Below are 24772 nucleotides of genomic sequence, written 5' to 3'. Positions count from 1 at the left end.
AGGAGAGAGGGCGATATGGCGAATCTGGTGGCGGTGGCGGTGGTGGGTTACAAAATGATGAAGGAGCAATCACTTAGAAGCTCATGGAGAGCACAGACATGACCCTGCAGTACCTCAAGGAATAATCATTTCCCCTGAAAGCAGTTCAGGGGCTGTGGCGTCCTGCGGGGAGCTTAGTGTGAGTTAAGGAATAGAGAGGTGGGTAGGGGAGCTGTTCTAGCAAAAAAGGTGGGCGAGATGGGAGGAAGAGGGCCAGTGGGCAGGCTGTTACCTCTCTGTGGTTATGTTCTCTCATAAGAGTATAAATTCTTCCTAAAGAAGAATGAGAAGATGGAATTCCCCTTTGGGTCCCTGGAAACTACCAACTTCCGTCGATTCACTCCAGAGTCCCTGGCGGAGATTGAAAAGAGAATTGCAGCCGAGCAGGCAGCAAAGAAAGCCAAAGGTAAGCAGCGTGAGCATCGGAAGAAAAACCAAGAGGAGAAGCCTCGGCCCCAGCTAGACTTGAAAGCCTGTAACCAGCTGCCCAAGTTCTACGGTGAGCTGCCGGCAGAGCTGGTGGGGGAGCCCCTGGAGGATCTGGATGTCTTCTACAGTGCACACCGGGTAAGGGCTACCGGCCGGAAGGCCTGTTCTCAGCTCTGGGGGAGGAAGCCGCGGCCCCGCCCAGCCCAAGGAGTCTTCCTGCATCTTAAGGGATGTAGTTGTCAGCTAGACTCAGTCAGTGAAAAAGACATCTAATTCACCTCTTCTACATTCTCTTTGAATCTTTATGGTATTTATGGTAGAGGCTAATTAAATCTGCATCCTCAAAAGCAGTAAGAACTATTGTGGGGTTTTCAGAGAAAGTTGACTGTTGCCTTGGATGAGTTCTGGCCTAGGATCTCCAGAGGAGCAAGTGGAGAGCAGAGATCTTGGAGGGAGGGTAGAGTAGGTAAGGGGAACAGAAATGAGGATGATTTAAATGAGTGGTCCTCAAAGTATGATCTTGGGACCCTTGGGGTTCTCAGAATTCTTTCAATGGGTTCAGCAGGTCAAAACTATTACATAATAATATTTAGATGGCATTTGTCTTTTTCACTCACACTCTTCTGTGAACGGACCAGAGTGAATGTAGAGGTATTGATTGGTGGGGACGGGTGACATCATTAGTCTAACAGCTACTGGAATGTATGCTTGTGTATTCTGGAGTTTTAAATTTTCTACATTTTACATTTCTACACACACACACATAGAAACTCACACGTGCACACATACATACATATAGTATAAGCAAAAAGGTAAAAAGGTCTTTGGGGTCCTCAAGAATTTTTGATAGTATAAAAGTGTCCTGAAATCAAAAAGTTTGAGAACCACTCATTTGAACAACAGCTGTTCCATGGCAATAACCCTGTTGGTATTGGATTGTAGGTGTTCTCCACAGCCGAAACGTGTGCATGTTTGGGAGTCGGGAGGGGCAGGGATCAGCCATCTCCAATATGGTTTGTAGAGAAAATAAAGGCACTGGAATGTCTTCCTCCCTCCTGTATTCTGCCACAAGCCCTCACCCTCCTAGATGCTCAGAGAAGGGTTTAAAAGGGAAGACTTAGGAGGTGGTGAACAGAAGAAATATTACAGGACTGGGGACGATCCACAAATGCTTCTCCATTTGGCTTTCATTGACCCATGGTTCCCAGACCCTCTTGCTCATGAGCCTGAGATGATGCCATTCATGCTCAAAAAACATGGTTGTGTGAGGATGCATGTATCTCACTGGAGGCCCCCTTCTGTTTTGTTTTGTTTTGTTTTAGACATTTATAGTGCTGAACAAAGGGAGGACCATTTCTCGATTTAGTGCCACTCGGGCCCTGTGGTTATTCAGTCCTTTCAACCTGATCAGAAGAACAGCCATCAAAGTGTCTGTCCATAAATATCCTTTGCACGGTTGAGTCTTCACATGTTAGAATCAGGTCTTGCCCACTGTGTCCAGTCCCTTCTTCAGAGGTTAGCTTCCTCCAATTGAATCCTTTTTTTTTTTTTTTAATCATTAAATTGAAAGACATGGTTGTGGCTTTCCAACACCTGAAAGCAGTCCCAAGGCAGAGGAGGTCTTCATGCAACCCAGAGATGGGATTGGGTTTATGTAGGCTGGTACGGACACCCCTATGGATGCACATCTTGAAAAATGTTCTCTATGAGGGGAGCTTTGCTGTTATCCCAGGCACATTCTCACTGCATGTGGTCTGCTCTTCCCGCAATGTAAAGACCAGTAAAAGCCTCAAGCCTTCTTTGGGCTAATGAGACAGGCATGCTGGGGAGGGCTGCCTGTTGGGCAAAAGAGCAGCACCCCCCCTGAGAGGTGAGAGAACAGACCACAATGGGCAGAGAGTAGATTGTCTCAGTGGGACCCCACTGGTCATGGGGTACTGCCAACACCATAAATTTCCCCAAAGCTACCAGCAGATTAAAAATGTCAATAGCCCAAGGTTCATGCTATTGGAGAATGTAATGATTAGAGATACACTGGTAAATGTCTGCATTATATTAATTGCTTAATTATTTTAGATAGCTTCAGAAGCTGGCTTCATTTTGGGGGGATCGGGGGTTGTATGTGTCTTTGTTTTTTCCAAGACCAGCCAACCTAGTGCAAAGAAAAGACTTTGGCTTGGTTTCCAAGGACCTTCCCTGATGACTGTCCAAGTTGGAAGTTCCTGAAGACAGTTCAGCTCTGGCTTCCAGGAGGTTGATTTGCAAGAGCCGTCTTGCTTCAGCTGCCTGGCAGATGGTCGCCAGCCCCTTCTTAGGAGGCTCCAGGAGGAGCTCTCTCCCCGCAGCCTGGAGCAGCTCGCTGGGTTGCTGGACAGCTCCCAGTGAGCGGGCTGCCCTGGCTAGTCCTCTCAACCTGAAACTGCTGCCTCAGGAAGTTACGATTTCCCTTTCCGTGCTTTATGGTTAACCAGTGGAAAGCACATTTTCTTAATTGAATTTCTTAATTCTACAAAGGATTTTCATAATAATAGTAGGCTCCCGTTTGCTAAATACTCCCTAAGGGTCAACACTCTCATAGGTACAGAAACCCTTGAAGAAGTGATTAACATCCCCATTTTACAGAATGGAACTGACTTTCAGAGGCATTAAGTAAATTGTCCAAGGTCACCCCACTAGTTAAAGTATCCAGCCTGCATCCTGCTTGGAGCAGTGTCAGCAACAAAGAAGTAGGTAGTTAATAAAGATGAATTAGGGTAATTTATTCTCTCAGTATGTCATCTCTACTTGGGTTTTTAAATATATGTACAATTACATAAAATTACAAATAAAGAAAAACAGCAACACACAAAATCTTCTCCATGCATCCTGGTTGAATTACAACCAAATAAGTTAGAGACAGCTAATTAGAAATAAAATCCCTTTAAAGAACTAAGCGACCAGTGAATATTCTTTTTTTTTTTTTAGTGTTGACAGTATTACAGATGTTCCTCGTTTCCCCCCTCCACCAGCCTCCACCTCACCCCACTATTGTTTGTGTCTATGGATTAGGCATATTCTTTTTATCTTAATATTTTATGAGTGAATAATTGTGTAGAGGGTCTCTTTATCAGGGACTTATCAAAATCTGCATTTATGTATCTAAATCTCATGAAGTTGGTAGCTCTAGCCTCAAAAGATACTCTTCAAGGTCTAGGATTCTCAGTGTCCTATTATTATTATTTCATCAAAATTATAATTCTATTCAAATTTACCATGTCTGGTTTTTTTTGTTTGTTTGTTTTTTGTTTGTTTTTTTTAGAGAGAGAGAGAAACGTCGATGTGAGAGAGACACATCCACTGGTTGCCACCCACATGACCCCAAACAGGGCCGGGGACAAACTGCAACCGGGGTACGTGCCCTTAGTGGGAACCAAACCTGGGTCTCTCTGGTTCGCGGGCTGACGCTCTAACCGCTGAGCCAAACCGGCCAGGGCACCATGTCTGTTTTTATAAGTAATAGTATACAGAACATATTATATTACTTTTTGAAGTTTATGAAATTGAAGATATGATTTTAAGTTAATCCTTTGGTTAACACACCCCTCCCCCCATGTAAATACATTTCTTACTTTAATTACAAGTCAACAGAGAAATGATGTAGTTTAAGTAGTAGAATTTCCATTTTTAAAATAGATGTGCTCCTAAGTAACTATAAAACAAGGCACATTAAAGGCATTTACAAAAACTAAAGCAGAGTTAAATACTTCTGCTCCAGGTGAAATTATGAAGGACAAAAAAACGAAATGATGAAGGATGAGTGGTTCACTCTCTCTGGAGGTGACGATCATCCTCAGGCTTTATTTTTCTTCAGGACGTAATTGTTAAGAACCCAGCTAGTTCTTAGAAAAAATGTCCAACGGGAGAAATTGATTGTTGCATTTCCCCCCACCAACATTTTTTCCCATCTCTTGACCCCTTCCACTTGCCTTCCTGTCCAGGGCCCCCTTCCACTTTTGATAATTCCCTTGCCCAGCCTGTCCTCTAAGAGTCTCCTCTCTGGCTCTTCCGAGTTCTCACCACAGCCTAATCCTATGTGGAATTTTGACCTTGAACCCACATTTCCCTGCCTGTGCCGCCTCCACTGGGCCTGGCCAGAACTCCACTTCCTCACAACTGACCTCAGCGAAGTTAGGGAAAACGTCTGACTCAACCAATTCCCGTGGAAGCTTGTAGCCCTCCCCTTACTTCTAACTTTCTAGGAGTATTCTCGTTGTCTTTTAGGGAAAAAGAGACATTTATGGATGAAATTTCAGGCCATATTGTATAGTGAAATGAAGTCCTCAGTGCAGAAGGACTTTTGGGAAGTGGGATTTTGTTTCCTTTCATCTTGCTCAGGGTTCTGTTATCAAAGGATTTGAGTTCACGGTTCAGAATCATGGTTGACTAGCTGTGTGACCAGGGAAAAATGACTTAAGCTTTGTCAGCCTGTTTTCTTAGCTCCAAAATGTAGATCATAATATCTACCTGTAGGATAATTATATTAGAAATATTGTGGGTGAAGTATTCAGCCCCTAGTAGGCACTCAGGAAATGTTACTGGTTATTAAGTGACAAGACCATGAAGCTGATCCTAGCTAAGAGTTATGAATTTAATCATTCAGCATCAAGGTGATCACAGATGCCATCAGGGAAACATGGGGACTCTCAGCTTTTCCTTAACACAGCCTCTCAGGTGGTTCACCATATTTATTACAGTCACTATTGTGATCAATTGTGTGTTCATGGCCCGAAGCGACCTTCCAGACAACACCGAGTGAGTAGATTTGCTGTCATTTGGTGCCTTCCCTCTTTGTCAATTTTTTCTCTTCCCCCACTTGGAAGCTTTTTCCCCCCTTCTTTTATTTATTCTTCGGGGTCTCATTGGGGTAATATGGAATCCTATTGCTTATCTGACTTTGTAATGGTCATACGTTTTCTTCTCCATAGACTTTGTCTCACAAACACACACATGATTTTCAGCGTTAGAGAGCTATAGCTAAGTGGTTCTCAACCTTGGCTCTGCATTGGAATCCCCTGGGGAGTTTTCAAAACTATGGAGGCCAGTGTCTCCGTCTCAGAGGATCCAATGTCCGTGGTCTGAGCAGATGAGTCCCCTACAACACATACATACATTCACCGGCTAGGAGCACCCGTGACTGAACTTTGGAAGGACCTGCTCTCGGAAACAGAGGCAGGGACAAAACGGAGACAGAATGAAGAACAAGCGTTTCTGGAATATATTCAGAAAATAACCCATATATGAAGCTGGCCCAGTTTTCATAGCTCCTATAGTTCAAAATGACCTTAATATTTCTGAGATCATGCTATCTCCCTAGTTAGCAAATGGAACCTCTCTCGTTTCAGAATGTGGGAACATTCCAAAAACATCCTGCGCCAAATTCATCTGGGACGGCGTTGCCCCAGCTCAAGCTGGGCACGCCTTCGCATCACGACAGGAGCTCTCTAAAGCTTTCTCCTTTCCAACTTTTAAATTGTTTCTCTGACTATAACGTTAAGATATGCACAATAGGAAATATGTTCTCTTTCTACTAATAAATTAAAGATGAAAATCATGGGATAATCTTAATTGATGTTGAAAAATTATGTGATGAAGTTTGATTTCGGCTTATGATTTAAAACTCTTAGAAAAATTGGAATAGAAGGGAATTGTTGTACTCTGATGAAGGGTAACCACTTTAATTTTTTTTTTTTTTCCTTATTGAATTTGGAGAGAGAGATAGGAACATCAATGAGAGAGAACATCGATTGGCCGCCTCCTGCATGCCCCCCACTGGGGATCGGGTCCACAACCTGGGCATGAGCCCTGACTGGGAATTGAACCGGAAACCTCTTGGTGCGGGGGTGGACACTCAGCCACTGAGCCACACCAGCAGCGGGGCAAGGGTAACCACTTTAAAGAAAGTAGGAAACATCATACTGAATTGTGAAACAGAGCAAGCTTTCTCTTTGAGATCAGAAGGAAACAAGAACGTCTATTTTATCAGTTCTGTTCAGCTTTGTAAGGGAGGTCCTAGCCAGTGTAGTAAGGCGAGGCAAAGAAATAAAAAGTGTAAGAATAAGAAAAGCAGTCCTAAAGAGGCTATAATTACAGATACTATGATTGTGTGCATAAAATAGCCCATATAATTTAGAGATTAACTATTAGAATTAATAATAGTGTAACCAGGTAGCTGGGTACAAATTAATATGCATAAATCTACTGTACATATATATACCAGCAACCAAAAGAAAATACTTTTAAAAATACCATTTACTCTGGCATTTTAAAATATAAAGTATCTACAAATAAGATGAGTTAGATCTCTATAAAGAAAATTATTTAAAATATTAAGTAATATACAGAAAATTCAGTAAATGGAGAAATATATTATATTCCTAGATTCAAAGTTACAATATTGTAAGACTCCCCAAAATGTCTAACAAATTTAATGTGGTTTCAATCAGAATCCTGATGGATTTTTTTGGTATTATTTGATAAACTGACTCTAAAATGTATATGAAAATGCAAGAAATTATAGTTGAGCCCTGGCCAATTTGGCTCAGCAGCTGGCGTGTCGGTCCGAGGACCAATGAGTCGTGGGTTTGATTCCAGTCAAGGGCACGTACCTCAGTTGCGGTTTGTCCACAGCCCTGGTTGGGGTCATGCGAGAGGCAACCAGTCAATATGTCTCTCTCACATCGATGTTTCTCGCTCTCTCCCTCTCTTCCTTTTTCTCTTTCCCACTCTATGTGAACAAAAATGGTAAATAATCCTCAGGCGAGGATTAAAAAAAAAAAGAAATTACAGTGGAAACACTTTTTTTTATCCTCACCCAAGGACATTTTTGCATTCATCTTCAGATAGAGTGGGAGCCAGAGAGGGCAGAAGAGAGAGAGAGAAACATCGATATGAGAGAGCCACATCGATTGGTCGCCACCCACACCACCCCAAGCAGGGCCGGGGACAAACTGCAACCGAGATACGTGCCCTTAGCGGGAACTGAACCCGGGCCTCTCTGGTCCACAGGCCGACACTAACCACTGATCTAAATTGGCCAGGGCTAGTGGAAACATTTTGAGGAAGAAAGACACAGTGGCAGAAGAGAGCTTGCTCTCCTGCATATCACCATTAGCTATAAAGCTCTAATAATTGCAGCAGTGTGCCATGTGTATGGTCAGTCAGACCAGTGGACAGCAAAGTTGGCCCATGACCAGACCAGTGCACACAGACCCTGAATCTGGGACACAGCTGGCCCTGCAGAACAGTGGGGAAGGGCAGTCTTCAATACATGACGCTGAAGAATCAGGGCTCCCAGTAGAAAAATTGCATTGAACATCCAGCTTTGCACCACACACAAAAATCAATTCCAGGTGGATTAAGTTCTAAATTTTGTTGTGAAAGACACAGACATAAAGCTTTTAAAAGGAAAAATAAAAAAGTAAAGGAGACTATCTTCATGACCTCAGGTTAGGGAAAGATTTATTACATAGAAAATAAGAAACACTAACCATAGAGGAACAAACTCATACGTTAATATATTAAAATTAAGAATTTCTGTGAATTAGGAGACAATTTTTTGAGAGTGAAAAAGCAAGTTTACTGAATAGAAAATATTTGCAACATGTATACCTATAGTGTTTCTATCCAGAATAATGAGCCTGTATAAATCCATTAGAAATATGTCTGAACAACCAATTTTCAAATCAGCCAAAATTTAAATCCATATCTCACAAAAGTAGAAATCCAAATGATCAATAAACATATAAAAATATTCTTGACTTTCTCCTTAATTAAGGAAATGTGAACTACAATCACGGAGAGATTTTGTTGTTGTTGTTGTTAATCCTCACCTGAGGATATTTTCCCATTGATTTTTAGAGAGAGTGAAACAGAGGGAGAGAGAGAAACATCAATGTGAGTGAGACACATCGATTGGTTGCCTCTGGCATGACCCTGACCAGGCCCAGGGATCAAACCTGCAACCCAGGTATGTGTCCTTGACCGAGAATCGAACCCAAGATTCTTTGGTCCATAGGCTGACACTCTAACTGCTGAGCCAAACCGGCCAGGGAGAGAGATTACTGTATGCTCATCAGATGAGGAAATTTTAAAATTGTGACCATGCCATGTATTGAGAAATATATGAAACAACAAAAACTCATATGCTGCTGGTGGGAATGCGAATTTGTACAACCTGTTTGGAAACCAGTGGATATTATCAAGTATAGGTGAAAACACACATACACTGTGACCTTCTAATTATACTCAACAGAAATATGTACTTATGGGCACCAGGATACAGCTACAAGAACATTTATGAACACTGCCCATAGAAGCCCAAAATCGGAAACAACCCCATGCTCATAACTTTTTAAATACATTAAGTATCTCTGTTATGTTCTTAAAAATGGGATAATGTACAGCAATGGAAATGAATAGGCTATATCTCCACACAAGGATGAGTCTCAGGAATATAAAATTGAACAAAAAAGCCAGACATGGATGATGACATAAGCATGATTTCATTTCAACCAATTTTTTTTAAAAAGCTAAACTTAACTATTTTGTTTAGGAATGCATACTTAGGAGGTAATACTATAAATGAAAAGGCACCCAAAATACCAAAAGTCAGGATAGTAGCAACGTCTAGGGCAGAGATGGGAGGACGTCATTGGAAGGGGCTTGTGGGATGCTCATAACGTTCCATTTTGTGACATGAATAGTTTGTCACAAAGCTGCTATTGACTGGATTACGACCCCTCAAATTCATATGTTGAAGCTCTAACCCCCATGTAACTGTATTTGAAAAGGGACCTTTAAGGAGGTGGTTCTGGTTAGAAGAGGTGACCCTATAGAACTGAGGCCCTTATAAGAAGAGGACTGGACACCAGAGCTGCCGCTCAGCCGTACGCAGACACAGCGAGAAATTAGACCTCAGCCAGCCAGGAAGAGGGCCCTCACCACAGCCTGAGCGTGCTGGCTCCCTGATCTGTAACTCCCAGCCTCCAGAACTGTGAGAAAATAGATGTTTGAGGTTTAACCATTCAGTCTATGGTATTTTGTTTTGGCAGTCTGATCTGACTAATACACAAGCGTTCATTTTACAACTAATGTATGTTTCATGTGCATTTGTATCATGCATGTTATTTATTATAATAAAAAGCTTAAAAACAAAGTAATTTAAAAAATAAATGACCATTGCATGAAATGCAAAATACTAAAGACTATAAATCAGAAGACAGTAACTAGGTAGAGAGGTAGAGAAATCACTGTTGGTATTTAGCTTATCATCCTCTCTCTTCCTCTCTCCCTCAAAGATACAGAGATAGAGAGAGAAATATAGGCAGATAACATAGATATAAATATAGGTGCTGCCGATATGGCTGTAGATACAGATACAGATATGGATATAGATAATGTAGGTATAGGTAGGTAGAGATAGAGATAGACGATGTCCATTCACGTGGCATGTAACATTTCTGTTTTCTGAACTTTTAATGCAAAGCATTTTCTCTCAAAGGTAAGTTATTTGGGGATTCTTACTAAACATGGAAGATGGCATGCGTATGTTTTACCCCAACCCTCTCAAAATGCTGATGAAATGACAGCATGGGAGTAAGAACAGGATAAATATACAGGAACCAAGAGGGGAAAGGAAAGCAGAGGACAAGAGATGTCAAAACAATCTCATAAGACTGCACGTGGGCGGAGGGCTGGAACAGCTCAGGTTAGTGCTGCCCAAATAATTCACAGATTCAGTGAGTCCCGGTACAAATCCCTGCAGCAGATGTTTTGCAGAAATTGACTGAATAGATTTTACTTACATGGATGAAGCAAAATGTATTTACCTATGATCCTATTGAAAGGCATTTATGTTGATTGTAGGCAACACATTTCTCATATTCTGCCATCACGATTCTTCGGGGAATATCCTTACACACATATCTTTGCACACATGGTGTGGGTAAATGTGAGGAATGAATTCCTGGAAGTGGAAATGCTGGGTCATAGGGATGTACAATTTTAATTTTTGAGATGCTGCCAAATGGTTTTCCAAAGCTGTACCAATTTCCATTCCCGCTAATAATTAAATCCATTCTTCATCAGAGTTTGTATTCGCTAAATTCTTGACACAGTGCCTCTGTAAATACACTTTGAAAACCAGGTAAAAGATAAAAATCCACTTATCTGGTTCTAGTTCTGGAAATTGATGGGACAGGTATTGAGTATCCTCAGCCTCACAAAAATAATCAGACGCCAATTTTTTTTTTTTTTTTTCTGAGATGTACACTGACACTAGCCCTTGGTGGTTCCGTGTGGCTGGGAGCCCAAAGGAAAAGAGGAAATGTCCTTGGGGTACACTGGGGCTGTATGATCACTCTGCGTAGTTTTTAGTAGAAATTAAAGCGTGGACAGTGAGGAATCAGAAGCCGATCCTATCGCCGTGTTCTTGATACAGTCTTTGGGCACAAGTGGCTCCCATCCCTTATCTCTCCTCCCTGCCACTGCACCTCCCTGAAATGCTGGCTGTCGCTGTTGCCGGCTGATCAAGGCAGCTCCCTGCCCCCCCGCCTGCCTATCTGTCTGCTTGTGAGAAGATTTTATATATTTATACTATATAATACATGCATATATAATCTATTTTTAAATCCCTTCTACTCAGAAATAAACTAGAGATTTAGTGGGGAGGAATGTATCATATTGGACTGCAGGAGGAAATCAAAAGCACAGGGGATGCAGAAAGTATTAACAGTGACCAGAGAGGAACTTCCCCACCATCCCCACCCACCGAGCTCACGGAGGGTCATCGAAGGGGCTCTTTGATGTTCCTGGGACACTCATCACTAGCCATACTGGGACTCTGGAGAAACAGCTGACAAAACACAGCTAGGTGGTTGCAAGGAAAAGCACGGTGGAAAGAATGTTCCCTCCCCTGGAAAAGAGCAGATGCAGTGAAGCGGAAGCTGTAGCAAACGGGGGGGTGGGTACCTGGCTCTGCACCCGCGAAGTAGTGTTTTGTGTCTTTGCAAGTTTATATGAGTGAAACCATATTGTAGGCACACATTAGCTGATGCTTTTAAGAACTCAATATGGCGTTTTGTGTTTGTCTAAATGACTACATGGAGACTTATTTCATTCTTTTTTTACTGCTATGTAATATTCTATAAAGATGTTCTTTAGTATTTTCTTCTAAAAGCCATAATACAGGAAAGGGCAAAACTAGGTTTACAGTTGTTCACATGGAAAATAATTCAATAATTAATAAATAACAATACAAGAATAAACCTACTTTTGCCCCACCCCTGTATTTCTTTCTCTATTTAGATAGTTCATCCTCCTAGATGTGTGTGTGTGTGTGTGTGTGTGTGTGTACATGTGTACATATGTGTGTGCTTGAAATAAGCTTCTACTATTTTTCCATATGGATTATCTCAACACCATTTTTAATAGGTCTTCATTCCCCAAGAGATTCCTTCTACTAATTCGTTCATGCACCAGATTTCCATGTATACTCAAGTCTGTTTCTCCTGGTAATTTATTTGTCATTTCCCAAGTCCACACTGCACCGAACTAACTGCTTTGTGATATGATTTGACCTGGTTAATGATGGCACCCTCTCTGTTGTCTTCTTGAAAATGACCTAGTTCTTCCTCTTTCTTTACTTCTCCATATCAAGGTAAGGGTCAGATTTTCAAGCTCTTTCCTTACAACTTTACTGAAACCTTGATTGTAAATGCATTGAATTTATTTATTACCATAGGAAAAAATGGCTACATTTATAATATCTAGCCTTCCCACATATCAACATGGTATATATTCCAATTTATATATGCCTTCTTTTATATTGTTCCATAGCATTTTATACTGTCTTATGTAAAGTTCTTACATACCTTATGTTACAAATCTTATGTTTATCATTTTGGTTTTCCATTTGAATATTTATTTTCTTTTTTTTATGATTTTATTTATTTTCATTGCTAAACTATATTAATGTTTTTAACTTCTATATATTGGTTTTGCATCCAGCAGTCTTTCTGAACTCTTTAACAAGTTACATTTCTCTGTGGGTTCTCTTGGGTTTTCTGTTCAAATAGTTAATATCACCTGCAAATGATTATGAACTTGTCTCTTCCTTTATGATTCTCGTGCCACTTATTTACTTTTCCTGTCTTATTGAACTGGCCAGGACCTTCAGCACAACGCTCTCATAGTGAGCAGTTTTCTTTTTCTCTTGTTTTTATAAAATATATTTCTAGTATTTCACTATTATCATGATGATCAAGTTATAAACATTTATTTCCACTTCTGGTGTGTTAAGAATTTCATAATGAATGGGTATTGTTGTTTCGTTTTTTTACCAATATTTCCATATTTATTAAGATTATCATATAGTCTTTTATCTGTTAATATAGTAAGTTAGACTACCTCTATTTTTAATTATTCTAACTTCATCATTGCTAGATTCAGTTTGCCAATATTTCAACTGATCTATCTTGGCAAAGGAAGCTAACATAATCTTCTCCTATAAACTGTCTCTTTGGGTTGCTTTTCCGTCTTGCTGCCTCACTGTCTTCTGTATCATGCCTGGGAACCCAAACTCTTCTCTTTCTGCTTCTCAGAGCAGCTCAGCTCTCTCCATCCCCTACAAGTTTCTCAATAAGTGATCTAAGGATCTCTACTGGCCACTAGATGTCTCTCAGTAGCCTCTAAATCATTTCACGGGTTCGGAAGGAAAAGCTATGTAATCATTTATGCACAGATAATTTAAAGATCTGAAATATAAGATTAATAATAATTTTTATAGAATTTCTCCCCTTTTATGTTCTTGAAAGCAGTGTATTCAAGGACTGACTTAGTTCATACTGGTTAACATGGTGTAGTTTATCTTAAATAATGTGTTTCATTGTTGTCTGACAGTCATTGTTTACACTTGTTAACTCTGCGCTTGTCACTGGGGCTGCTGCATTGCAGAATAGCACATTTCAAAACATGAATCAGCATTTCAAAAGTGGTTTGCAGAAATATAATAGTGACAAAAGTAGAAAAGTAAATCCTACAATATAAAATAAGAGTCCTGGCCGGTTTGGCTCAGCGGTTGGAGTGTCGGCCTGCAGACCAGAGAGGCCCGGGTTTGGCTCCTGCTAGGGGCATGTACCAAAAAATAAATAAATAAAATAAAATAAAATAAGGTCACCAATATCAGTAATAAATGGACTCTGTCATAAATACAAAGCTTGAATCTGTATGTCATGTGACAAGTGGACAATGGATGTGGATAATCTCACAAAGGCAGATAAAAAATAAATAAGAAAACAGAAAGGATGACAATGAAAAATGATAATCAAATTGTATTAAATTAATGACCCCTTTGTCCTACTACCCAGTTTATTAACCTATACACTTTTATCAAATAATAGTATAAAGCTTCCAAAACATCCGCATTATTTTCCAATAAAGCTTATCAACCTCACTTTTAAACCAATTGACTTTCTCTAGTACAAACAAAAACTAAGGCTTTCCAGTAGAAAATTATCAAAATTTAATGTTAAAGGTTGAAAAGACAAGAAAACCATAGTCATCGTTCACCCTTGTAGCAAAACAAGTGCAATTGTATTCTTGCTGGTGAAATATGAAACTGCCTTCAAAATCAATACCAAACGTTATAGTTGGAAAGCTGGAAACATTTGGTAGAGTTCCGTTACCAGAACTCTTGGATTTATTATGGTATGACTGGCATTTAAAATTAATAACTATTATGTATGTAGATAACCAGACATTTCACCTTATAGTTTAATAAAGCTGAATAAATCAAATGCCAGTATATATTTACCATATATAGGAGAAAGCAGTGCTCAATGAATTTTTGTCCTATTTATCATATAGCTAATTTTAAAAGAGATTTCTGATTTCATTAATGATCAGTTTGTAAACGATGAAATAGACTTTAAAAGGCGTGTTGTGCGTGAATGTTTGCGTTGGCATTATTTTCAGTAGCCAACAGGTGGAAACAAGGCAAATGTCCATCAACAGAAGAAAGAATAAGCAAAATGTGGAATATCCACTGGACTATTACTCAGCCTGAAAAATGACTGAGATTTTGATACCTGCTACAACATGGATGAACCTTTCAGAAATACTAAGTAAAATAAGCTGGACTTCAAAAATAAAAATTGTATGATCCCACTTGTAGGAGAGACCTAGAATTGGCAAATTTATGAAGACAGAAAATAGAACAGAGGAGGAGGGAGGGAGGGATGGGGAGTTGTTGTTTCATGAGTAGTCTTTCAATTTAGGGAGATGAAAAAGTTTTAGAGATGGATAGTGGTGATGGTTGCACCATATTGTGAATGTACTTAATGCCACTGAATTGTATATTTTAAAATGGTCAAAGTAGTGTATTTTATGTTATGTATATTTTATCACAATTGAAAAAAAAGATACATTGAGTTGGAATTGAAGAAGCTCCAGCCACAGGTCAGCAAGGAAAGGCATCACCATACCAATGAAAGGTGTTGCTTCTGAATGCAGTCCATGCCCTATTCATGGAAAACTATGGGGGGGGGGGGCGTATTTCATGCCTCTAGAAAAGAAAGGGTTTACAGTGTTTAAGGGATGAAATCTTTTTAAATTACCATTTTTGTGAGTACGCAAGCTGTGTCTCAATAATACGTTTAGGATTTTGAATAGTATGGATCTTTGACTTCGGGGTCAAAATGTCAGGATTTTTAAATGATTAGACATCAGAATTTCTTAACACTGAACAATGGTTGAGAGTCAGCAGATGGCTCCATGGCTGAGAGTTTGACTTTTTCCCAATACCCGAAGGTTTTCTTCATTCATCAGAAAAAAACAGTTAGGATGTGTCTCTTGCATATTACAAGTCACATCTAAATGCTGCAGCTAAACATGAAGAGATATCTTACCAGCCAAGTGCCACCAGAGAGAGAGGGTGTGACTCCACCTGCCGCTGTCTCCCAAGGTGAGACCTCTAACCTTCCAGCTCAGGGGTGCCGAGCCGGGGTACTTGTCCTCGTCCCCAATGAAACACTCAAAGTTGTCTTTAGAGGAAACTCCCCCCATAATTTCCTGGTCTGCATTTGATCTGAAAAGCCAGAACTATCCATCAAAACTTCCCAACAACCTATATGGTTTTGAGTTAAGATTTTGTAATGTAGAAAACACAAAGAGTTGGGGGGCGGGGACCAATATACGGAAGCTGACAGCTCAAACAGCTGTCAGCCAGAGGTTCCTTCGTGAGTGATTTCAAACACTGTTTCTCTTCTCACAGATGAAAAATCATTACTGCTACTCACTTCTTAATTTGATTTTTACTTAAAAATTTTTTTTTCTTTATTGATTTTTGAGAGAGAGGAAGGGAGAGAGAGGAAGGGAGAGAGAGAGAGAAATATCGATGAGAGAGACATCGATTGGCTGCCTGCTGCATGCCCCCCACGAGGGGTTAGGTCCACAACCTGGGCATGTGCCCTGACCAGCACCAGCGAGGAATCGAACAGGTGACTTCTTGTTGCATGGGTAGATGCTCAACCACTGAGCCACACCGGCTGGAATAATTTTTACTTTTATTTAAGATATATGGGTTTGTGGTTCAAAGGGTCACAGTTCTATAAAGATTGGAACAAAAACAGCAATTTCATGTTTCTCATCTCCTCACCTCGAATTCCATATTTCCAAGGGCGAACACTCTCAGCTTGTCTACCTCTTTCTTCTGCCTCCCTACCTCTAATAATATACTCATACGACTATTTTTTATTTTTCCATTTTAGATATCATCTATTGGCTTTCTCTTATGGAAAAAAAAAAAAAAAGAATTAGGTCCACACACATAAGCTCATTTCTTCTCATACTCATCTTCCCATTAGTCACATCATAAATTTTAGTAAGATAATCAGACAACGTGTACGTTGTCTGCCTGCATATATAATTATATAATAGTGTTGCTAAGCAAATTCTCTTTGAAATATACAAATATGCAACTGAAACATGCAGTCTATTTTGATTACATGTTCTTTTTGCACATTTTTGCTTTCTCTGGAGTTAATAAGGATTTTATGTCTTCTTTTGTTCACTAATTTGTCACGAGTTTGTCCCCAAACTCTTCTTCAGAAGTTTAATTATTGCTTCTATTTATGCAAATGCATCAGGTTATCCACCAGTTTCAAATTCTCTCGGGGAAATCACCCTTCGAGTCCTCCACTTCCTGCCTCCACCTGGCCTACGAGGCCGGAAGCACACCTCTTTTCTAGGGATATTTTTTTCTCCATCCTGTTTGGATACTATTTGTCTCTCCCCTACATCCCAACTCTTCCTCTTTACTGGTTACTCCCTTGTTTTGGTGGAGCACATCCTCTAGTAACCTTATTAGAAGGGTAAATACAAAGTACATTTTCTAAGGCTTTGCGCATCAGTAATTGTCTTCATTCTTAACAGTTTAGGTGAAGAAGAAATTCTACATTAGAAATTATTTTCCTCAAAATTTTGAAAGCATTGTTCCATTGTCTTATAACCTCCAAGGCTGCTGTTGAGAAATCTGATGATACGTGATTCTCAGTCCTGTGTATGTGGCCCGTGATTGTCACTGCTCCAGAGCGAGGCTCCTGTCTCTGTGCACAGGCTCTGACACCGTGTGATATGATGCCTTGATCTGAGATTTTCGTTCGTTTTCTTGAATACTTGTGGGTGTTTATAACTGAATACTTAGATCCTTCAGTTTGGGGAAATTTTCTTGAATTATTTCTTTGGTGATTTTTCCTATCTCTTTCTAGGTCTCCTAGTACTCAGACATTGTAACTACTGGTCTGATTCTCTAATTTTCATACTTTTTATCACCTCTTAATCCATTTCTTTTTGTTCCACTTTCTGTGAGATTTTCTCAATTTAATCTTCAGCCCTTCTATAAATATTTTACTTTTCCTATCAGATTTTTATTTTCAAAAGTTCTGCTTCTTCTTTGAGTATTGTTGTTTATAGCCTTCTGTTCTTTTATGTATCCAGTTTTTTTTTTTTCATCTCTTAACTCTCTAAAAATATTAATGACAGGTTTGTTTTTTTTCCTAACCTTTTTCCTGCTCCCTGCATTGTCTTCTTCTTTTCTTTTCTTTTTTCCCTCTCCCTCTTTGGTTTACTTAGTCTGTGGTATTAGACGCATCCTTATAATTCCGGATGCTTGTTGGCTGGCATATAAAAAGTGCCGCATCTTGGGCTATCCACCTGACTGCCGGGCTTCTAGGACCTTATTCAGGGGAAGAAGCAGGCGGTGGAGGTCGTCTGCCTCTTAGTATGTAGGTTTCCCCTTTCTCCCCCGTTTCAGTATGCAGCTCATCCCTCTGTTCACCTCTTGAGAGGATGAGCATCCAACCCATTTCCAGAGCACAGGACGCAGCTCCTCACCGAGAGGGTGGGGCGGAGGGCATCGCAAAGCCAGCTGCTGCTTGCGAAGACTCTCAACCTTCAGCCCCACTCGCCACCCTCCCCAGAGCCCCACTGCAGAGGGGTTCAGCCTCTCCACGTCCTAAGCGGTCTGCAGTGTGGGTCGGCTTGCTTCTGGGGGGCTCCCCTCTGTCAGTCACCACGCTCGTCTCCAGGATGACGGTGCGCGCTCTACTATCTCTGTCCTGGTGGGTTTATGCTTTAAAAATCCTTCTACTGTCATTTAAGAAGAATTCCAGAGAAGAGAGAGGTAAATGCATATGCTCAAACTGCCATATTTAATCCAAAGACTTCCTGTTTTTTTGTTGTTGTTTGTTTGTTTTTTATCCTCACCCGAGGACATTTTTGCATTTATCTTCAGATAGAGTGGGAGGGAGATGGGGGGGAAGAGAGAGAGAGAGAGAAACATCAACGTGAAAGAGACACATCGAGTGGCTGCCACCCACATGACCCAACCAGGGCCGGGACAAACCGCAACCGAGGTACATGCCCTTAGCGGGAACCGAACCCGGGTCTCTCCAGACCGCAGGCCAATGCTCTAACCACTGGGCCAAACCGGCCAGGGCAAGACTTCCTGTTTTTAATACTCGTGTTTATGTTTATAATTTTAGAACTTAAAAAAATGAATGTAGCCAAATTGTGTGATTTATGTGTGCATCCGGGTTCCCGTGGCCAGTGGTCTAAAAGGGCAGTTGCTCCGGCTGGCAGCATTAGCGTCGGCTGGGAACTTTTAAAAAGACAGATTCTCGGAAATGCTGTGGGGAAGCCAGGAATCCATGTCTGAACGAAGCCTCTGGGCGGTTCAGATGCTTTGCTAGAGTTTGAGAACCACTCCTGCCGGTGCTGAAGGGGTTCTGAACAGCCGGGAAACACTGCCCTCCTCTCAACCTCAGCTCTGATCCAGCCCTTCAAATCCGTGCCCAGCAGGACAAAAGAGCAGGTTTGAGAAGACACCCTCTAGCAGGTGTCATCCTCTCCTGCGAGAAAACGCTTGTGGGCGTAAATGCTTTCCTCCAGGGCACCTCGCTGCTTCCTGCCGCACCGGCTTGGGCCGGGATCCCTGAGACCCGGCGCCGTGTGAGAAGAGATGGTCGGGTGGAGAAGTGTGGGAGGAGAAATGCTGCAGGCTGGTCCCTCTTCCACACCTCCAGCCATCAAAAAGTTGGAAGAGGAGCCTCCAGCTTCCCTGAGGGCAGGGAGCCTCGGGGACCCCCCTGGAACAGGGGCATTCTTGTTCTGAACCGTGGGGTGTTCTTCACCTGCCATTGCCTTCCGCCCGCAAGACAGCAGAACGCTGCCAATCAGGCAACCACACACATGCCCCCACCCCGCCCCTCCTCTGAGTCCCTCTGTCTGGGTCGTCTCCTTCCCTCCCCTTCCCCCCTGGGGGACGCCCTTGGTACAGTTTCCTTTGGAGCATCACAGCAGCTCTCCCTCTGAGCCCTTCCCCCTCCCTCCCAGGTTTGTCTTCACTGCCATTTATACCCTGGAAGCCTTGATCAAGATAGTGGCAAGAGGATTCTGCCTAAACGAGTTCACGTACCTGCGAGATCCTTGGAACTGGCTGGATTTCAGCGTCATTGCCCTGGCGTGAGTATTTCTCGCCACTGATTTGTTTGTGCATCTGTGTGGGGCCTGTGGGTGTGCCCAGGCTCATGCTCTGGGCTGTTTCCTTCTCTCCATCCAGCTTCCTCCTTTGAAACTGCATGGCCTGGGGTTTTGTCGCCACCGACTGTGGCTTTGGGAGTCGCTTTCCAGGGTTAGTCCCATAGCCCCAGGGAGAAGTCAGAGGCCTCAGATCTGAGCTGGTAACTGGCCTGTCAAGGTTGCTCCGAGGGGCTCAGCCTCGTACCTACCGGCATGAAGGTCTTTCCCTGAGGAACCAATGTCTGCAGAGACTGGCTGGCCAGGCCCACATGCCTGAACACCCATTCACCCACGTGGCACAAGGGACCCCTAGCCCACCGTGCCTCTTCCCAAAGGGGCCCTCCGGAGAGCTATTGTGACAATCCAGTCAGGGTCTGTAGGTGGAGGTGCTATTCTGTCTATTCTGGGTGCTTCCGAGGCTCATGTCACCCCCAGTTGTCCTTATCAATGCTGCAGAGATGCTGACTGACTTCTGGTCCTACAGATACATTGGCAGAACTGCTCTCCAAGGGTTCTCAGGCCTGCGGACCTTCAGAGTTTTTAGAGCTTTAAAAACAGTTTCCGTGATCCCAGGTGAGCTGCTTTAACCAGCACCTTGATTCACTGAGCATGTGTGGTGTCCACAGCATAGTGTCCTCCTCTGATTTTTCACAAGAGCCCTATAAAGTTCCAGGGCATGGGCCCTTGTCCCCACTTACAAGAAAAAGAAACTGAGGCCCAGAGAGTAGAAAACACAATCACAAGTCCTCATCGCTGGTCAGAGGCAAAGTGTGACCTGGAAACCTCATGTCTTGATTCCTCGTCCAGGTCTCTGTCCCCAGGACCTCATGGTCTCACCATCGGTAGATGACAAGAAGGTCATGTCCTCATTTCATGTTCTTGTTGTGAAGGTCAGGCAGGCCTCCATCTAGTCAGATCCTCATTTATACCTTAAACCAAAGGTTTAAGCTTGGAAATAAATAGGGAGGAAGGGAGAAGGCAGCCTGGGGCTCTGGTGAGTGTCTTCGCCATTCCCATAGATCTGAAAGCGGAAGCTCAGGCCTGTCTTTAGATGCACAGAGGAAAGAAAGGTAAGGTGACTCTTGATTACAGAGGACTCAGAAACACAAGTAGATCACCAGAGCTCATCTCATTGGGCCTCCAAGATCCCCATCATCATCAGGAGCCCCGAGGAGATTCCCTGGTCTTTCCCAACGTCCCCACTCCCCACCCATCCCATCCCCATCCCCAGGCTTGGGTTAGGGGCTGCTCCTGTGTGTGCCCACCTGCCCAACAATGCTATGGAGTTCCCCCTCCGTTGTCACACAACTCCACCACATGCCAGCTCCCAGCCCAGGGACCAACACAAGTAGTGTAGTGCTTAGCAGGTTATTTGTTGACCAAATGACAAGGCAAGGATTGATCTCAGACTGCTTCCCTGGGTGGAGGTCTTTCTACTGCCCTTGAAGCTGCCCTCCCAGAGAAGGTGATTTGTTAGCCAGAGCAGCAATCTTCCTTCCTTAAACAAGCTGCGAGCTGTGATTGGCTCTGAGATAGCCCCGCCCCCTCTCAGATTCTCTGTTTCCAGTGTCTTTCATGCTCTTACTCTATTGTCTGTGTTTGTGTCTATCTCTTTTCTATCTCATTCTATCTCCCTTGCTCTCTCTCTCTCTCTCTCTCTCTCTCACACACACACACACACACACACACATACACACACACACACAAACTGAGGTTCATGAGTCCCCAGACTCAGGCTTCTCCCAGGACTCAAGTGAGTACAGAAAGGCAGAGGCCAAACAACCAGAATGAAGTTAGTAGCCTCATGATCAGCACACTGCCTGGAGCATAGCAGGTACTCAATTCCTTTTAAAGTCAATGGCTGTTGCCAGGAATGTATCGGCCTCAAGAGGATAAGAAATGCATGGCCTGGTCTCCGTTGCCTCGTCTTCACAGTGGAACCCTAATCTTTTCTAAGTTCACATGAGGAACTAGGCTTGGGACTTCCCTAGAGTCTGTACGACGCCTCACACCTGTATGTAGTGGGAGGGCGGGAAGGCTGAGATGCAGGCGTGCCGGGCACATGTGTGTGCTGTGCGTGGTACCTTGTTCATGTGGGAGTATCGCTGCTGTCTTCCCGCAGGGCTGAAGGTCATCGTCGGGGCCCTGATCCACTCAGTGAAGAAGCTGGTTGATGTGACCATCCTCACTGTCTTCTGCCTGAGTGTCTTTGCCCTGGTGGGCCTGCAGCTCTTCAAGGGCAACCTCAAGAACAAATGTGCCAAGAATTGCACAGCTCTCAACGAGACAGCCAACTACTCCTCTTATGAAAAACGCGAGTGGGATTTCTGCCACAGTGATAAAGGTCTGGTTGGCAAGGAGTGTGAAGTCCCTGCACACCTGTAGAGAAGTATATTTTGAGTCCTCTTTCCTGTTCAAATGCTTTTCCTGAGTTGCATTTTACCTTTGGATTTCCCATTTGCTACCAAATGTCCAAGGAAATGAGCTATAAATCCAGGGGCAAGTCATTCTGCCTCTGCCAGGAGAGGCTTGGAGCTGAAGTCATTGCTTAGCTTTTCTCTCCCCAGATGGGGCTTTTTCCCTTCCAAGGGTCCCGCATGTCCACTGAGTGCACAGAGCCGAGGAAACTCACCTCACTGGGGCAGAAGACTTACAAGGTGCTGCTTCACCACCCAAGGCTTGAGTTTTAGGATTCAGAACCATATGCAAAGCTTCCATTTCTTGCTTTCTTTTGCAGACTATTACATCAATAAGCCAGGCACTTCTGATCCCTTACTGTGCGGCAATGGATCTGACGCAGGGTGAGTGTCCAATCCATGTCATAGCTCCCATGCCCAGCAGTCCTTTTTCCTTCTTGTCACCAGGATTTTCTGGGCAGAGACTGGGTACAGGTCCTGAAGAAAATGTAGAAATGAATAAGTCATGGCTTCTGACATCCCAGGCCTATGGGGAGAGAATGTACGAGTTAGCTTCTACTATGTAACAAACAACCCCAGGATTTTGTGGCTTAAAACACCAGCCATTTATTTAACTCAGGATTCTACACATCGGCATGTTGGGCTGAGATCAGTGGGGTGTTCTGGCATTGACTGGACTTATTCATGCATCTTCAGAGGCAGATTGGCTGGAGCTTGGCTGACCTGGGATGGCCTTGGCGGGGGTAGTTGGTCTCTGCTCCATGTGGTCTCTCATCCTCCAGCAGGCTATCCTGAGCTTGTTCTCATGGCAGAGTCAGGGTTCCAAGAAAAAGTGTAAATGTTCTCTAGAGGCTTAGAATTGGCATAATGTAACTTCTACTGCGTTCTGTTGACCAGAGAAAGTCACAGGTCAATCCAGATCCAAGGGGGTAGATAAATAGATTCCACTTTTTTGTTGTTGAGGAAGGGAGGGAGGGAGAGAGAGAGAGAGAGAGAGAGAGAGAGAGAGAGAGAGAGAGAAACATCAATGTAAAAGACACATCAATTGGTTGCCTCCTGCATAAGCCCTGACTAGAGCTTAGGACCAAATCTGCAACCCAGGTACATGCCCTTGACCAGGAATTGAACCCACCAACCCTTTGGTTTGCAAGCCAACTCTCTAACCATGGAGGCACACCGGCCAGGGCTAGACTACACTTTAAAAAAAAATTCTTTATTGATTTTAGAGAGAGAGGAAGAGAGAGAGAGATAGAAACATCAATGAGTGAGAACATTGATTGGCCACCTCCTGCATGCCCACACTGGAGATCGGGCCCACAACCTAAGCATGTGTCCTAAATGGGAATGAAACTGGCGACCTCTTGGTGCATGGGTCGACGCTCAACCACTGAGCCACACAAGCTGGGCTAGACTCCACCTTTTGATAGGAGGAGCTGCAACATTACATTGCAAAGAGGTGCAGACACAGGGAGGAGAATAATTGTGGCCATTTTTACCATCTATCCTAGGAAGGAACTAATATTTGTTAAATATGTTTTGTGTCAGCTGCTCCAGATCTAATCATCACAACTCCATCACATGGCTTCACTGTCCTCACATAACAGAGGGAGAAGCACATGCATCAGACTTTGAAATTCTTACAGAGGCCAGACACATAACAAATGAGAGTAGCAGGCGGGGCGGGACCCATGGCAATGGGAGTTCATGCCATCTATAGGATAGGGCTGGGACGGTGAGTAGAGGCCAGCTCAGGACAACGGCGGAGTGAGCCCTGAGGGGCATGTCACGAAGACAAAACCTGGGCCCTGTGCTGGGCTTCAGAGAAGCAGAGCCCTGGGCGAAGGCCCGCGCTGACCAGTGGCCCTGTGGCAGGAGAGCCCGGGTGTCAAGGTGGAAAACACACCCTGGGAAACGCTGGATGGTTTTCAGCATTCTTTCACATACATTATTCCAGCTCATCCTTCCGGTAGCTTCAGGTTAAAAGCAGCAGGACTTTTAATTTGCATTTTATATATCACAGTTGCTATGCTGGAGGCGCCATGCAAGAGGCTTTGCACACAGTCTCGTAGTTCACAGGGCACTTAGCCCTCGAGGTGCAGCAGCGACCGTGGGGTGCTACGGACGGCATAGAAATAAGGCTGAGAAATCAGAGTTCACTGGCAAACCTCCAGGTGATGGGTGGACTAGCTCCTTGGGAGAGCAAACCAAGAGGCTGTCTATAAATGTGAATCTACAATATCTGGGAACCAAGGTTGGAGATACGATTGGGATTGATTATAATCAAGTTGCCAGGACCCTGGTGAAGTGTGTGGAGCCCGGGCTCAGTGTTCACATGGATGTCTGAAATAAGGAGAGCCCCAGAGGCTGGCATTGGCAGGCGAACCCTAGAGCAGTAAAATCCAGAACACCAACGCGGCATCACTCTTCCCTTCATCAGGTCGCCCCTCGAGGGTAGATGACAGAACCTCAAATGCCCTGAGCTTGGGGACATTTCTTGACATCAACTTTCCCCCTTATTAAAAGACAGAAGACTCTTCCCTGGCCAGTTTTGCTCAGTGGTTAAAGCATCAGCCCACGGACCAATGAGTCACGGGTTCGATTCCAGTCAAGGGCATGTACCTCAGTTGCAGTTCGTCCCCAGCCCTGGCCGGGGTCGTGTGGGAGGCAACCACTCAATGTGTCCCTCTCATGTCAATGTTTCTCTCTCTCTCTCCCCCTCTCTCCCCCTCTCTCTCTCACTCTATTTATCTGAAGCTAAATAGAAAAATATCCTT

General features: G+C 43.2%; 1 protein-coding gene across 1 annotated transcript in view; it reads left to right on the top strand.

The window, feature by feature from the left end:
• Positions 1-330: 330 nt before the first annotated feature.
• Positions 331-24772, top strand: part of SCN10A (sodium voltage-gated channel alpha subunit 10) — an 80771-nt gene continuing 56329 nt past the window's right edge. The window contains exons 1-7 of the mRNA XM_036266500.1: positions 331-606; positions 1791-1918; positions 5179-5259; positions 19396-19524; positions 20066-20154; positions 21704-21925; positions 22319-22382. Coding sequence (XP_036122393.1) covers positions 331-606; positions 1791-1918; positions 5179-5259; positions 19396-19524; positions 20066-20154; positions 21704-21925; positions 22319-22382 — 989 coding nt within the window. The remainder of the gene's footprint in view (positions 607-1790; positions 1919-5178; positions 5260-19395; positions 19525-20065; positions 20155-21703; positions 21926-22318; positions 22383-24772) is intronic.

The sequence above is a fragment of the Molossus molossus genome, unplaced genomic scaffold (assembly GCF_014108415.1).
Source record: "Molossus molossus isolate mMolMol1 unplaced genomic scaffold, mMolMol1.p scaffold_m16_p_18, whole genome shotgun sequence".
NCBI classification, from domain to species: domain Eukaryota; kingdom Metazoa; phylum Chordata; class Mammalia; order Chiroptera; family Molossidae; genus Molossus; species Molossus molossus.
Note: the sequence above shows the minus strand (reverse complement) of the source record. Positions and strands in the feature narration are given on the sequence as shown.